The following is a 13,461-nucleotide window of genomic DNA, read 5'->3' as shown; positions in this document are numbered from 1 at the left end:
TGCTGGTGCTCGGCTTACTTAGCCACGTGGCAATCTGCCGGTGAGCGGGCCCGGGCCGGCACTGGCGATACACTGCTCATAAGGTGCACGCAGCATATAGGGGGCTTATTGGAAGTGGCTGGCGGTCTTACCTGGGCGGGGGGAGAATACGGTCATGCGCTGGCTCCCAGCTCTAGGAGGAGAGTGCCTATCCTTCCCTGAATGGAAGTGGGGACAGGCAAAGAGACCCTCCTCTTTAGCGCTACGGTTCCCCTGTCTGTCACGCTGTGAATGATCAAAATGGGACACGTGGCACCACACCTAGAGAGGCCAAAGATCGTTTGCAAACACAGCCTCCTTGTCTCCTACCACTGCCCCGAGGCTGCTTGCCCTCGCTGGGGAGACTGGAAACCTTGAACCGAGAAAATGCTCCACTGTAATGTCGGCACTGATTCGCTCTGGAAATGTGAGTTTTTAAGGCAGTGGATTTTTTTTTTTATTATTAAAATTGCCATAGTAACGTGGCACCATTCATCTGAAAATCACGGCTTCTAGATATTACCAGGTGTCACACACACACACACACACACACACACACACTTTCCTCATTTCACGAATAGGGAAAGTGAGGTAGTTAATTGAAGGACCTCCTCACCTTAACATGTTCAACCAGGTCTGGTTTCTCACTGACTTTGTTTATTTCAGTTGCAAATATCACTTGGAAATGGCAAGCCGGAGCTGGCACTGGATGCTAGGTGCATGGGCTGAGTCCTCTCCCCAACCTACTCTTTTTCATGCCTTCTCTCCCCACCCACCCTGCTCAATAAGAAACTGGTGGAACCTAGAAGCTGAGCCAGGCAGGCGAGGGCCCGCGCTGAGTCGGAGTGGGTCCTGAGGGAGAAGGAGGAGTTTCACCTGACAGCCTCCCTGTCCAGGCGCAATGACTAAGCAGCACTGGCCAGAGGGATACTGTAGCATAAGCTGATTTTAAAAGCACGCAGATGGACTGGGATGCTATTTAAAACACTATTTGTAGGAAATCTGCTTTCGGAAATACCTTAGCACTGCACATTTTGACAGAATGCTGTCCTCCCTGGCTTTATCCCTGGTATTCATTCTGCAGGGAAGCTATTCCTGAGAATTGAATTTAGCTTTCTGGGCTCCTTTGGAATCAGTCTCAACTTTTTCATATTGGATGCATTATTCTTTCTCTCTCTCACTTTCTCTTCTCACCCTTGGCTAAATTTCTTTGCCCAGGAGCCAAGGGGTAATTTCATTTTCGTTTTGTTGTTGTTGTTTGGTTTTTTAGTGAATCCGTCCTGCCCACATAAAAAGTGCTGGGGCAGAGGAAAAGCCCCTTCCCTTCCCCATTAGATAATTCATTCTCTGGCTAACCTAGAAGGAGGCTGGAGAATGGAAAGCCTGCCAGTAAGGCGTCACTCCCTCCCCACGCTCCCTTGCCCCACCGCGGGTGTGGTGGGTGACGAGGGAGACCTGCCCGTCCTCCCCTCCAGGGGTGATCTCTGCTGCTCCCCCATTAGCAGATCCGTCTCCCAGATGCCTGTATTTAACGTGCAGATTCCGCACCGTTCAAGGGGCGTCAGCGCGGCTCTCTGGGCTGTTCGGGTTGAAATAGTTGAGTGAACCGTGCCAAATAGATTTGTCAAGTCTGCTGCAGTTTGATTTGATGCCACGAAGGGGAGGGGGGTGAGGAGGGGCGTCGGGGGCAAGAAGGGAAGAGGCTTCGTCTGGGTCGGTCGCTACCACTAGGTTCCTCTTTGTAGCCGCTGGATGGATGGTGGGCGCCACGCCAGGCCGGCCAGTACCGGGTGGTGGGCTTGAAAGCACAATTCAGGACCTGTGAGCGAAGCATAACAGAGGGGAAGGTGGAGGCTGTTCTGCTCCACGGTGCGGAGGGAGGGTTTGCAGACCCAAGCCCGCGCGCGGGGTGTGAGGAGGGGATGGTGCCGTTGGGGGCAGAGATGTAGGAACTTGATTTCCATTCCTGGGTCCCGGGGTCAGCACCAACACGGTGTACCAAAGACCAGGGAATCGGGGAAATCGGAGAAAAACAAGATGAAGGAGTGCTGGAGGTGGTGGGGGATGGCTATGCTATCTCCTTGCTACACACCGTTTACAGTTTGGACCCAGACCGGGCTGAGGCAGGGCCTGGGCCTATGGCCGAACGACTCTTGTCCAGGAAGTGGGGACCAGGGAGCTCTTTCCAGCCTCCCTCGGCCTCCGAGCAGCCTCCTCTTTGTCTCTTCCCACCCAGTAGGTCGTGACAAGGTTGCCTATGGGGGAGGCATTCCGCTATCGTGGGGGGTATTGCGAGCATCCTCCTGGCAAAACACAGCCGACTTACGCAGGCCACATGTACAGCACATCCCCAAATCCTTATCCAATTACACATGCCATAAATATATGGAACCTATGATTTTCCTATAGGGTGGGCCCTCCTCATCCATATTTATGGCGTAACCACAAGGCAGAGAGCTTGTCCGCCTGATGGAGCCCATATCCAGCCCATGTGCTCCCTTAGATTATACAAATTGCTTCAGATCTATTTCTTCAGAAACCACAAGTAGAAAACGACTGCTTTTGGTTTCGCCAGCTATATTAATAACACCCCAAACATTGACATAGTGTTGTAAATACGGTATTAGAAGGTTCGTGTACGTGCCTATAATTATAGGCACAATCATGTGCACACAAACCAAGAGAGGGGCATAGAGAGAGATGGGAGTAGCTGGGGGCATGAGGCCTTGGCCAGGACCCCACTCACCTCTGACTTGCTGATTCTGGGAGTGTGCACTGGAGGGAATGAGACCGAGACTTCTAGTGTCAGGACAGAGGGACAGAGGCCAGTGCCCTTATGCGTCTAAGCAAAAGCCCTTGCCTTCCTTCCTCCCCTATTTGGTAAGCGTGGGCGTCTCCTTGTTGACATAGCCCCGGCTACCTTGCTCTTAGTCACAATGCTGCTGGCTGTTCTGATGTACTTGGAAGAAATCTGGGCTCAAAGAGAGAGTCTGTGGGGGTGCTAAACATATCTTGATGGCCAGACTGAGGATGGGAGGGGGAGGACAGGGATGAGGTCCAAGCATTTTCAGAATTACCCTGTAATGAGTGGCGGAAACGCACGAAGCTTGTCATACTAATGCAATCGTGGCCGCCAACAGGATCAGAGAGCCTTCAGGTACCACCTCTTAATTTGCCCCAGGATGTGGGGAACCATGGAGTCCCCATGAAAGGCACCTGGTCCTGGGGCTTTGATCTCTAGGAGGGTGTTCCCAGCAATCTGATCTAGGCCTGGCCGTCGTCTTGGATCCAGAGGGAAATCAGCTTCCCAGATGTTCAGTCTGAGGGTCTAGAGGTGTGCCTATTCCTGGAGAGCCTCCATTGGTTTTGAGATCTGAAGTTGGGCTCAGACAGTGTGACTCAGCACGGCAGGCTCTTGGAGTTACATCACAGAATGGGCTGCATCCTAGAATCTTGAAGATGGAGTTGCTTTGCGCTTGATTCAGCCATATCCCTTCAAGACACTTAAACACCTCACTTCGAAAATTATCTGCCCTATATTTATTTTCTGGATTAAAACAAATGACTTTGAAAGCCACTTGAGAATTTAAAACCGTCTGAAAGTATCAGAGACTTAGGAGGAGAGAGAGTGGTGTCCTGAAACCAAACCCCCCAAATCAGTCGGCGGACGGAACCACGCGGCGTCTATTTTCAGATCCCCTTAGAGGATGCACTGTGTGACCTTGGAAATTTCTCTTCATGGCTCCGTGCCTCAGTGTTTCCACCTGCCCAAATGGAATGGTGCTGCGGCAGCTCTTGGCAGAGCACCTTGGGATCTGTAGGTGGAAGGCTGTCTGCAGGTAGAATTAGTGTATTAGACCCACAAAGCTCTTCTTGAGCAGAAGCAAGTTATCAGTTTAAAAAGTAACAAGGCCCCATGGGTTATGTATCTGCCTCCTTTAAGATCGGAGGTCTGGAAGGGACCTGATAAGTCACCCAGACCTTTCCCTGCATCCGATGGCCCCTGCGCCGGAGCTGCCTGAGACGAACGTTGCCCTCCTCGGCTCCAGTCTTCTGTGAGGGATCCAGTCGTTCCCCTAATTAACAACGCACAGTTTTCAAAAAATACCTTTTTTGTGTTTGTTTTTTTTTTTTACCTCCTGGCGGATGACTGCATTCCCCTTATCCTTTTCATTGTAGTTTTTGTTTATTGTGTATGAGGTGACGACAATGACACAAGCTGTCAGCTGGGAAATAGCCTCAGACTTCAGAAGCCACGCGTATGGTTGCCTCATCGAACCAGGGTTGCGTATATTCCGAAGAGAGCCGATGCCCTTTCGAAATTCATGTCCCCTGGTTTCTCTGCCCCCTACAGTTATAACTGAGAAGAATCCGGGGCCCTACGTAATTAAGTTTGTCCCTTATCCATTTGCCATGGGATGAGCTCAGACCCTTAGCCTCTCCACTTAGGAAGCCCAAGGGAAAATGTCATTACACATAAGCTTGGAACCTTTTTTCTATCAGGCTCCTGTGGCCGGCTTCACCCAACTCCCATGGGTGCTGAATTGTCTCTGGGAGCTGAGGCCAGCCTCCCTGGCGCTTACGACGCTCCCTGCCAAATTCCCAATGCCTTCCATCTCACTGCCGTGCACCGAGGCCAGTGGGACAGAGCGAGTGAGCAGGGCTTATAAAAGGGTGTAGTGATTCTGCTGGGGCTGGAAAAACTCTTCTTTGCCCTAACTCCAGCGTCTGTAGATGAGCGTTGGAGTGAACACCTCATCTGGTAGGTTGTCGGGTTCTTTGCCATCACCATTTCCCTGCTCGGAGATTTGCTGAGATTCCGCTGGAAGAGGAATGCGGTTGGCAGAGAGTCTCCGGAGCCTGACTCCCATACCCTTTCACGCTCTCTTCTGCCCACCTGCAAGTTAAAGGCACCTTCTCAAAAAACGTGACAATGTGAGAATGCGTGTGTTTCTCTCCCGACCTTCCCGGGAGGACATTGGCCACTCCCTTTCATTGCTCTGATGCTATACTCTCCCCCACACCATCTCTCCTCTAGCCCCAAATCCCTGAGCTGCCCTCCCCTCCTCTTCTCCTTGGTGCTTTCCTGTCTCCAGTCCCAAAACCCTAATCCTGTTAGTATGCTGTGTTCCAGGGCTCGGCGTCTCGATGGGGGTAACATAATCCTGCAATAAATCTAACGGGGACCCACAAGGCACACACAGATGGGATGCACACGTCCCACCCACCTCCACCCTCACCCTCAGGAAGAAACCGGCCTCCCCCGCCCTCCACCCCATGACATGTCCCTGCTCCTCTGTCTTCTCCTTTGCATCAGCAGAGCTGCTTGATGACAAAAACAGCCCTAAGTAAAGGAGCAGGAGACAGGAGGGCATCATGGTCATAAATGAGCATTTGGTGGTTAAGGAATTTTCTCTGCCCTTCCCCCCTTCTTCCCCTCCCTTAAAGTCTCCCCCACTTCTCTCTCATATCTGTATATGTATACACATCTATATGAGACACATCCCTTCTGACTCTGTGTCTGGCTAAGTTCCCACATCCACTAGAATGAAAGCAGCTTTAAAAAAATTTTTTTATAGTCTTTAAGGAGGAGTTTTAAGAGAGAATTGTCAGGGCCACGATTTACAAAAAGGAAAAAAAAAAGCGTCCATTACCTTAACATCGTTGTCCCCGAGTGCAACAGCCCCCCTACCCTGCCCCCCACCCCTTGCCTGTTTGGTGCAACAAATTAATTAAACAGGATGGTGTTCATTGATTAACAATTTATTTTTATGTGTAGGCCCGGTGGCTGGTTTTAGAGAAGATGCCAGGGAAGAGGGTGGGAGAGAGCAGACAGGCCTTTGGTTCTGCGGTGAGGATGAGTCCGTTCAGTTGTTTCGGAGAGAAATTTTTAAAATCTGCCACTGGTTTCCCCAGTTTCTGCCCTCCGTTCCTGCCACCTCTCCCTTCTGCCTGCTTTGTTCTCCTCCTCCTTGAGTGTCCGTGCCAAGTAGATTGAAAAGGAGAACTTTGGATGCAATGCAACATTTATTAGCGGAGAGAAATATTTATTTTTAAAAAAAAGGGAAGAAGAAGAACATCTCCTGCACAATTTCTACCTCAGGGCTCCAGCACTGTGTTGCCTTTGAAAAATTGCCTGCTTTCTTTGCAGTCCCTGGAGCTGGCCACGTTCAGATACTTACAGCAAAATCGGAATAAACTGTAGGTCATGCCATAGGTAATGAAGAGACAGGCGTGTGCAGACTGAATACCAAAGCCCTACTCGGATGGGAGACGGTGCACATGACGAGAGCCCACGCGTGTCAACTATAGGGCCTGCCTGCTTGAGGAAGTTTAAGCAGCCGGCTCACACCGCGAGCCTGCACCGTATCTCTCTGCCAAGAAGCTCAAAGCCTGCGATGGACGTGAAGCATCTACGCCGTCCCGGGCACCTGAGTGCTGATGGCAGAGATGAGGGGGGCGACGGCGAGGGATGTGGGCCTGGCAGGAAACACCCCTGCCCAGAGAGGCCTCCACCTGGCCAGCACTTCACTTGTTCTCAGCTTTGCTAGAGTCACTGCGTACTCTTAAAAGAAGACTTACAGACAGGTCAGCGGGGAGCGGTGGCTGTAACAAGAAAGGGGATGAAAAACAGAGAAGAGATGACCTCAAAACCATCAGGGATGCCTTCCGGCTAGATGTTTCCTATTAGATCACATATATTATTTTCTTTCATTTCACGTACTGGTATACTCCACGCCTTAGGAGCTCGTAGGCATGGTCAAAACATGTTGATTTTCTTTTCCTGGGTGGGGTATAGAAAGTAACCACGCTGGGATGTTGGGTGGCAGCCAAGTTAATTGGCAGGTACCCCCTCCCCCCAGAGGCGCAAATCAGAAAATCTTTGCAGTGCTGCTGGTCTCAGATTCTGTCTTACTGCAAGTAAACCAAAGGTCTCAAGAATCAATTGGAAAGTGTTGGATTATGTTCAGAATTCAGCGAGGCACCAAATGGATTATCCAAACCACTTTGTGCCTGAATTCCTTTTTAGACTTGGTTTACAGGGATGCACTTGAAGAAATCTATGTGTTCAACACACACACACACACACACACACACACACACAATTTAATAATTACATCAATCAATGCTATCCTTACCTCTTAAAAAAACTAGGGATACACTAATTGTGTATCCCTACTTGAATACACTTCTGGTTTTCTTTTGGGGTGGTAAAGCAACCATATTAGCATTTTTCTTTTATTTTTCTTAAATTTTTTTTTTAACATTTATTTATTTTTGAGAGAAAGAGACAGAGCATGAGGGGGAGACACAGAACTGTAAGCAGGCTCCGGGCTCTGATCTGTCAGCACAGAGCCCGATGCGGGCTCGAACTCACCAACCGTGAGATCATGACCGGAGCTGAAGTCGGGCGCTCAACCGACTGAGCCACCCAGGCGCCCCAGCTTTTCTTTTAAAATTAACAAAAACGTATACCATCTGTGACATCCAGCTTTTAAAACAGATGTTATCATGTTATCACAGTTTGATGATCTGGGTGTCTTATGCTTATCTGGGTGTGTACCATATACTGAGGATCCACTGATTCTTCTCAGCATTATGGACACCTTACTGTCAAATTACAACCTCGAAGTGGGACATGAGAGTCAATGGCTGTTAGAACTTGAACCCTCCCCTTTGAACAGGACCCATTTGTCACTTGTGATGTAGCTTTCACTGTAACATCTGTCCTGGGTGTTGTGCAGCCATTGGAGCCAGCAGGGAGGGCTGGTAGACTTTAGCGTTCACCTGCAAGCCTGTTATTGAGTTTATCTTCCTGAAGGAGAAACCAAGGTATCTAAGGATTATTGATTTGCCTATAGTGATTCAGTGAGTCGGCAGGGAGTAGGGAATAAAACCAATTTCCTGGCATCATTTCCCATGCACACAACCCCTTACCTTGCAGCGCCTAGACTAGATGCCAAGAATCCATCTCAGAGAATTTGATCAGAAAACATATGAAGGGTGATTCTGAAACCACAGAAGCATTGAGAAAGTCATAAAGATGTATAATATATGATAGCATTTACCAGCTATAAATAGGAAGATGCAGGGAGAAAAATAGAGACCTTGTAAATCCATTGGGTCAGGAGAAATAGAAACTGCTTAATATTTCATTAAAAATGGATTTTCATAAATTGCACTTTGGTATCTTTGGGTGCAAGACAATATGTAAGGACTAAGGTGTTGTTATTCATTACTTTTCATTATTCATAATTTGAACCGTTATTGAGCGAAAACATCAACAAGGTATACTCTCCCTCTGAGTGGGGCACTCACCGTGTGTTTTGGGCACTATTTGAAGCGTATTAAAACCCACAGCACTCGTCTACAAAAGCACTCAGACTCTAAGGGACAATGGACAACTAAAATGCCCTGTTACATTGCTGGGGCAGTTCTAGTTGGACACTCTTATGCAGAAAGCCTTAGAATCTGGGGGCCAGCAAAGACCTTACAAATCAACTCATTTAATAGAGGAGGAAGTTGAGGCCTGGGGGAGGTGGAGATATTTGCCCACACTTATGAGTTCATCGGCAGCGCAGTGTCTGTCCTGGCTCCTGCCTCAGTGAAGTCTGAGGATTTTTTTCCCCCACTCCACCACACTCAGCATGAAAGGTGTATCACAGGTTTAATCAAACAAGGTGGGATTCCTTCAGCAAAGGGTCCGGAGAGCAGGGGCAGATCTGAGCACAAAGTCAAGGGCAAACAGGAAACCAAGAAGGATAATTTGAGGCCACACTGAATGAGGCTTCATGTGGTTCCAGGCAGGGGCAGGAGCAGAGTGAGCAAAACGGAATTAGAATGACGCGGAGTTGGAGCGGTCAGCTAGGTGGCCTCAGCAGAGAAACCGTGTGCTCGTCCCCTCTCCGACTGGGGCCACCGTAGGCGGAGATCCAGGGGGCTCACCCAAAGTCTGGGACCTCGTGCCTCTGGGGGAAGACCAACCCCCTCGCCAGACTGGGTCACTCGCGTGTGCGCGTGGCCACGCCCACGTGCAGCCGCACTCACGCACATGCCAGCCGCCCAAAGGCAGTCCAAAGACACAGTCATTTCCTTACTGAGCGGGAGGAAGGAAAGGTTTCGCACTGTTGTCTGCCAAGGCTGAAAAATGAAGGGGTCAGATAAGATAAAATTGGATATTAAAAACACATAAGACGTGCTGTGTTTCTAAACGGTACCAGCGTGGTGTATATGTTGTGGATTAGCAGCCGTGTTAAAGTTCAAATCCACTCAACGCTCCAGTTCTGTATTCACATGACAAATCAAGCTTCCCCCTGCCCCCATATGAACTCCTCAGCATCTCCGGATGGAGGCCACACACAGTCACCGTCACCGTCCTCAGGGAGCAGGCTGGTGGTGGCCCCCCACTGCTCCCAGCACCCTCCCCAAATAAGCAAAGTGCTGCATTTGCTCCTGCCTTGCCAAAAGAACAAAAACAAACAAACAAACAAGAGCTTCTGCCTCATGCTGAATTCTAGGAGGACTGAGTCATCTCATTCTCTTGGATTCAGTTCCTCCATTCCTTTCTCAGAGCTGCAGAGTCCTTTAGAAGCACCCAAGAAGCCATGGAATGGGCATGGCCAGGCCAGAGCCGTCCTCCACCCTGTCCCCTCCTCCGGTCATCCTTCTCCAAGATTAAGATCACAGAGGCTTGGTACCTCTCTCCCCTTCTCCCCATCGGCCTTTCCCCAAGTGTCTGACCTTAAGCCTCTTTCCTTCTGTTTCCCTGGCCATTCTTCCCTTGTTTTGTTTTCTCGCCCCTCTTTGTCCCCCATCACTGTAAAGGAAGCAGCCAAATCAAACCTGTGAGAGAGACCGGTGGTCAACCAGTTCTGCCTCTTACTCCCTGCGGTTAGCAAGGCAACAAAGGAAGGAACTTGGCCTCAGGGCTGGGCAGGAGGCTCCCCAGCAAGGAAAGGGAAGCAGCAAGCTGGGCAGGCTGTCGGGGGGAGCTCCCCTGGGTCGGTGGGCTTAGCACCAGGAACAAGAGGTTTAAACTGAATATGGTAGGCCAGTGAAAACCTGTTTCCTCCTCGCCTTTCTTCCATCTGTCTTAAATGAGCCACCTCCCCTCATCTGGTCGCAAAAGGTGTAGCGTCTCTTACTCTACCCCCCCCCCCCGCCATCAGTGCTGTGCTATTAAATGGCTCTAACTTTTGACCTCAGCAAGTGGGAAATATGAAGGGTTCAAGGTTGCCAAATGGCAGAGTTCCTAGTTACAGTTCATGGGAAAGAAAGAACCACGTTGTTAATTAGCTCTAAGCTGCCATGCAGCCCACTGCTGTGACCTAGAGCTTTCTATGTCAGGATTATAAACACACATCCCTGAATAGCAACTCCACCTCCATTCAGCCCATGCTTGGAGACCTTAAGGGCTCCAAGACTCCTAGCCACCAACATAAACGCTGCAAATTTATTAAAAGAGGTGACAGTCAACGTAGGAACCCACAAGCCTACAGCCTAAAAACATGGCAGGGGCTTTGGATCCAGACAGACATCTCTGAGCCTCCATTTTCTCATCAATAAAGCAGAAATAATAATACTTACCTTCTGGGGCATTATAGAGGTAATTGTGTTTACACAGCGTCTGACTCAGGGGTATTCAAACATCCCAGTTTCCCCATCGTCTTGTCCCAGCCCTGTCATGCCCAAATGCCTGGCATGCTATAGGTATCATGAGCTGAAGTATTTAGTCCCTCGACCCAGAAGAAATTGCTACGTGTTGCAGAGTTGGCCGTGAGTAGATTTGCAAAGTCTCCTGATTGTTAGAGCTATGACAGGTATGATTTAGAAGTGACGGTTGGTTGGTCTCTCCCTCCACCCTTAGCCAGAGAAACCAAGAGAAACTCATATATACTTGCACCAGCTACTTTTTTTTTTTTTTTTTTTTTAATGGAGAGCACAGAAAAGCATAAGGTCCATATGGCAGTTATTGATTTGGGCCATCTGGTAAACTAGGACTTACTCCTACAATGTTGGCTTAGAAGCTACTCCCAAAAAGCCTTTCCTCCCCTAAGAGATGCATTGGTCAGATGGGGACAGGGATGGATTTCATTACAGGGCGGGGATTACAGTGAGAGGAAGCCAGAGCAGGACTCTGAGAGACTGTCTGCAACCCTGACCCTGCAACAAAGACCAGAGAGAACCAAAAAAGTGTTGATTGACACAGGGCCATTAGGGGTAGATGGTGGGTGGCCCCATGCTCTCACCCGCTCATGGAGCAGGGAGGCCTCAAAGTAACTAACAAGACAACTGTTGAAGCACTTTGTGAAAATACCCTGTGAATATTCCTATATGCCTGCACCATGACAGAGGGGGAGCATCAAGTTCGAGCTAGTGGGTGGGGTCTGCCAGCCCTAAAAGATGACCTTTCGGCTCCATTTTTAAAGAATATTCCACTTTTTGTGCCTCTCCCTCTCTCTGCTCCTGAAAGCATTTTCCTTTTCAAGGCAAACGTGTTTCCCTCTGCTTGCTCTCGGCCAGAGGCAAAATTTTCCTTTCTTCTAAAAGTTTTTGGAAGACCATTTATTGTTTTCACGTGAGAGCAGTGTGAGCCATTAGATTTTTTTTTTCCATGGGGCTTCTAACAAAGCCCCAAACAACAAACGCACTGATTCTTTCTAAACTGGAGGGAAATAAGGTTCAACAGAACTTTTGCACTGCCTTCAAGGACTGTGTTGAGGGGCCAGCCTACAAACCGGGACTTCAACGGCGGTTTCCCGTCTTCCGCTGCAGGTATTCCAAGCCAACAACGATGCCACGGAGGTGGTTCTGAACAAGCTGCACACGCCGCTCCTGACCAGGTTCGTCAGGGTCCGGCCCCAGACCTGGCACTCCGGCATTGCCCTGCGGCTGGAGCTCTTCGGCTGCCGGGTCACAGGTGAGGGGGCGCCCCAGTAAGGCTGGGGAGCTGATGGTGCCCTGGGCTCTGCTCCCCGTTCCAGCCTTCTGCCCATAGCATGATTGCACCACATGACCTTTCCCGAAGGTCCGCTTTCACCTGGAACTCAGTTTATGAGCATCTAATGCACCCTGACTGCAGACCCTGCCTTGCCGCACGCCATTTATCTGTGTCTTAGCCACTCGGTCATTGGCGGCACGAGTGTGTTTTGAAGGTCTGCTGTGCCCCAGGCCCCACACTGGGAGTGAAAGTGGTCAGGAAAAGTGAACAAGCAGATGGGGTCTCTAACATCATGACACTTTTTCAGGCTGGTGGACAACATAGATAATAACGTCATCAAGCACTGGATAGTTATAAACTAGGATGCATGTAGGAAGGAAAAGAACAAGGTGCTCCGAGAAACAGTGGCCGAGGGGAACTGACTGTTGATTAGAAATTTGGGGATGGCCTTTCTGAGGACGGGACACTTAAGCTTGGGGGTGAGTAAAGGTTAGCCTGATGACGACTGAGGGGAACAGCATTTGGAGTGGGAGGAACAGCACGTGCAAAGGATGCAAGGTAGTAACGAGCGGTGATAACAAGTGGAAGCAAGGACCTGACCCCAGGTACGTGTCCATCCAGTTGGGAAAGCAGTCACCCGGGAAGAAGTTCCGGGCTCGGCTGAACTCCCCCCGCGCTCACTGCCCTGGGAGGCTCAGTGGGGACTGGTGTCACTGGCGAGGATTCGAGAGCCCTTGGCTAACAGTGTGAGCGCTGAGATGTGCCAGGCCCTGTGCCATGAGCGTTCATGTAGTAACTTATGGAATCCTTACAACAACCCCCGAGAGGTAAGTTCTGCCACCAGCCCTCCTTTAGACCTAGATAAACTGAGGCACAGAGCAGTTCAATCATTTGCCCAAGGTCAAACTGCTAGCAAGCGACAAAACAAACGTGGACCCAGGCAGTCTGGTTGCCAGTCTGGGCTCTTAACCACTGTGCTTGAAATGCAAAGAAATCAGTGCTGGCCGACAGCGTTTGATAGTCGGGTTCTTTTGTAGCTCCCTATTAACGGGAGGTGGTATCCGTTAAGCAGGGTGCCAGCCACGAGCTGTTACGTTCCTCCCCTCCACAGATGCCCCCTGCTCCAACATGCTGGGGATGCTCTCGGGCCTCATCCCTGATTCTCAGATCTCAGCCTCCTCCACCCGCGAGTACCTCTGGAGCCCCAGCGCCGCCCGCCTCGTCAGCAGCCGCTCGGGTTGGTTCCCCCGGGTCCCTCAGGCCCAGCCGGGCGAGGAGTGGCTGCAGGTGGACCTGGGAGTGCCCAAGACGGTGAAGGGCATCATCATCCAGGGGGCTCGTGGAGGAGACAGCATCACTGCCGTGGAAGCCAGGGCGTTTGTGCGCAAGTTCAAAGTCTCCTACAGCCTAAACGGCAGAGACTGGGAACACATCCAGGACCCCAGGACCCAGCAGCCGAAGGTAGGTCGTTTCTGGAAGATTCCCTAACTTTACCCCGGACA

At 50.3% G+C, this 13,461-nt stretch overlaps 1 protein-coding gene across 6 annotated transcripts in view; it reads left to right on the top strand.

Moving 5' to 3' along the window:
- NRP2 (neuropilin 2) overlaps positions 1-13,461 on the top strand; it is a 116,844-nt gene that overhangs the window by 47,858 nt on the left and 55,525 nt on the right. For all 6 annotated transcript variants that reach the window (XM_058707846.1, XM_058707827.1, XM_058707837.1 and 3 more), the window contains exons 8-9: positions 11,794-11,938; positions 13,071-13,420. In XM_058707846.1, coding sequence (XP_058563829.1) covers positions 11,794-11,938; positions 13,071-13,420 — 495 coding nt within the window. The remainder of the gene's footprint in view (positions 1-11,793; positions 11,939-13,070; positions 13,421-13,461) is intronic.

Source organism: Neofelis nebulosa, chromosome 2 (genome assembly GCF_028018385.1).
Source record: "Neofelis nebulosa isolate mNeoNeb1 chromosome 2, mNeoNeb1.pri, whole genome shotgun sequence".
NCBI classification, from domain to species: domain Eukaryota; kingdom Metazoa; phylum Chordata; class Mammalia; order Carnivora; family Felidae; genus Neofelis; species Neofelis nebulosa.
The sequence above is the reverse complement of the archived record's forward strand: the minus strand, read 5'-3'. Positions and strand labels throughout refer to the sequence as shown.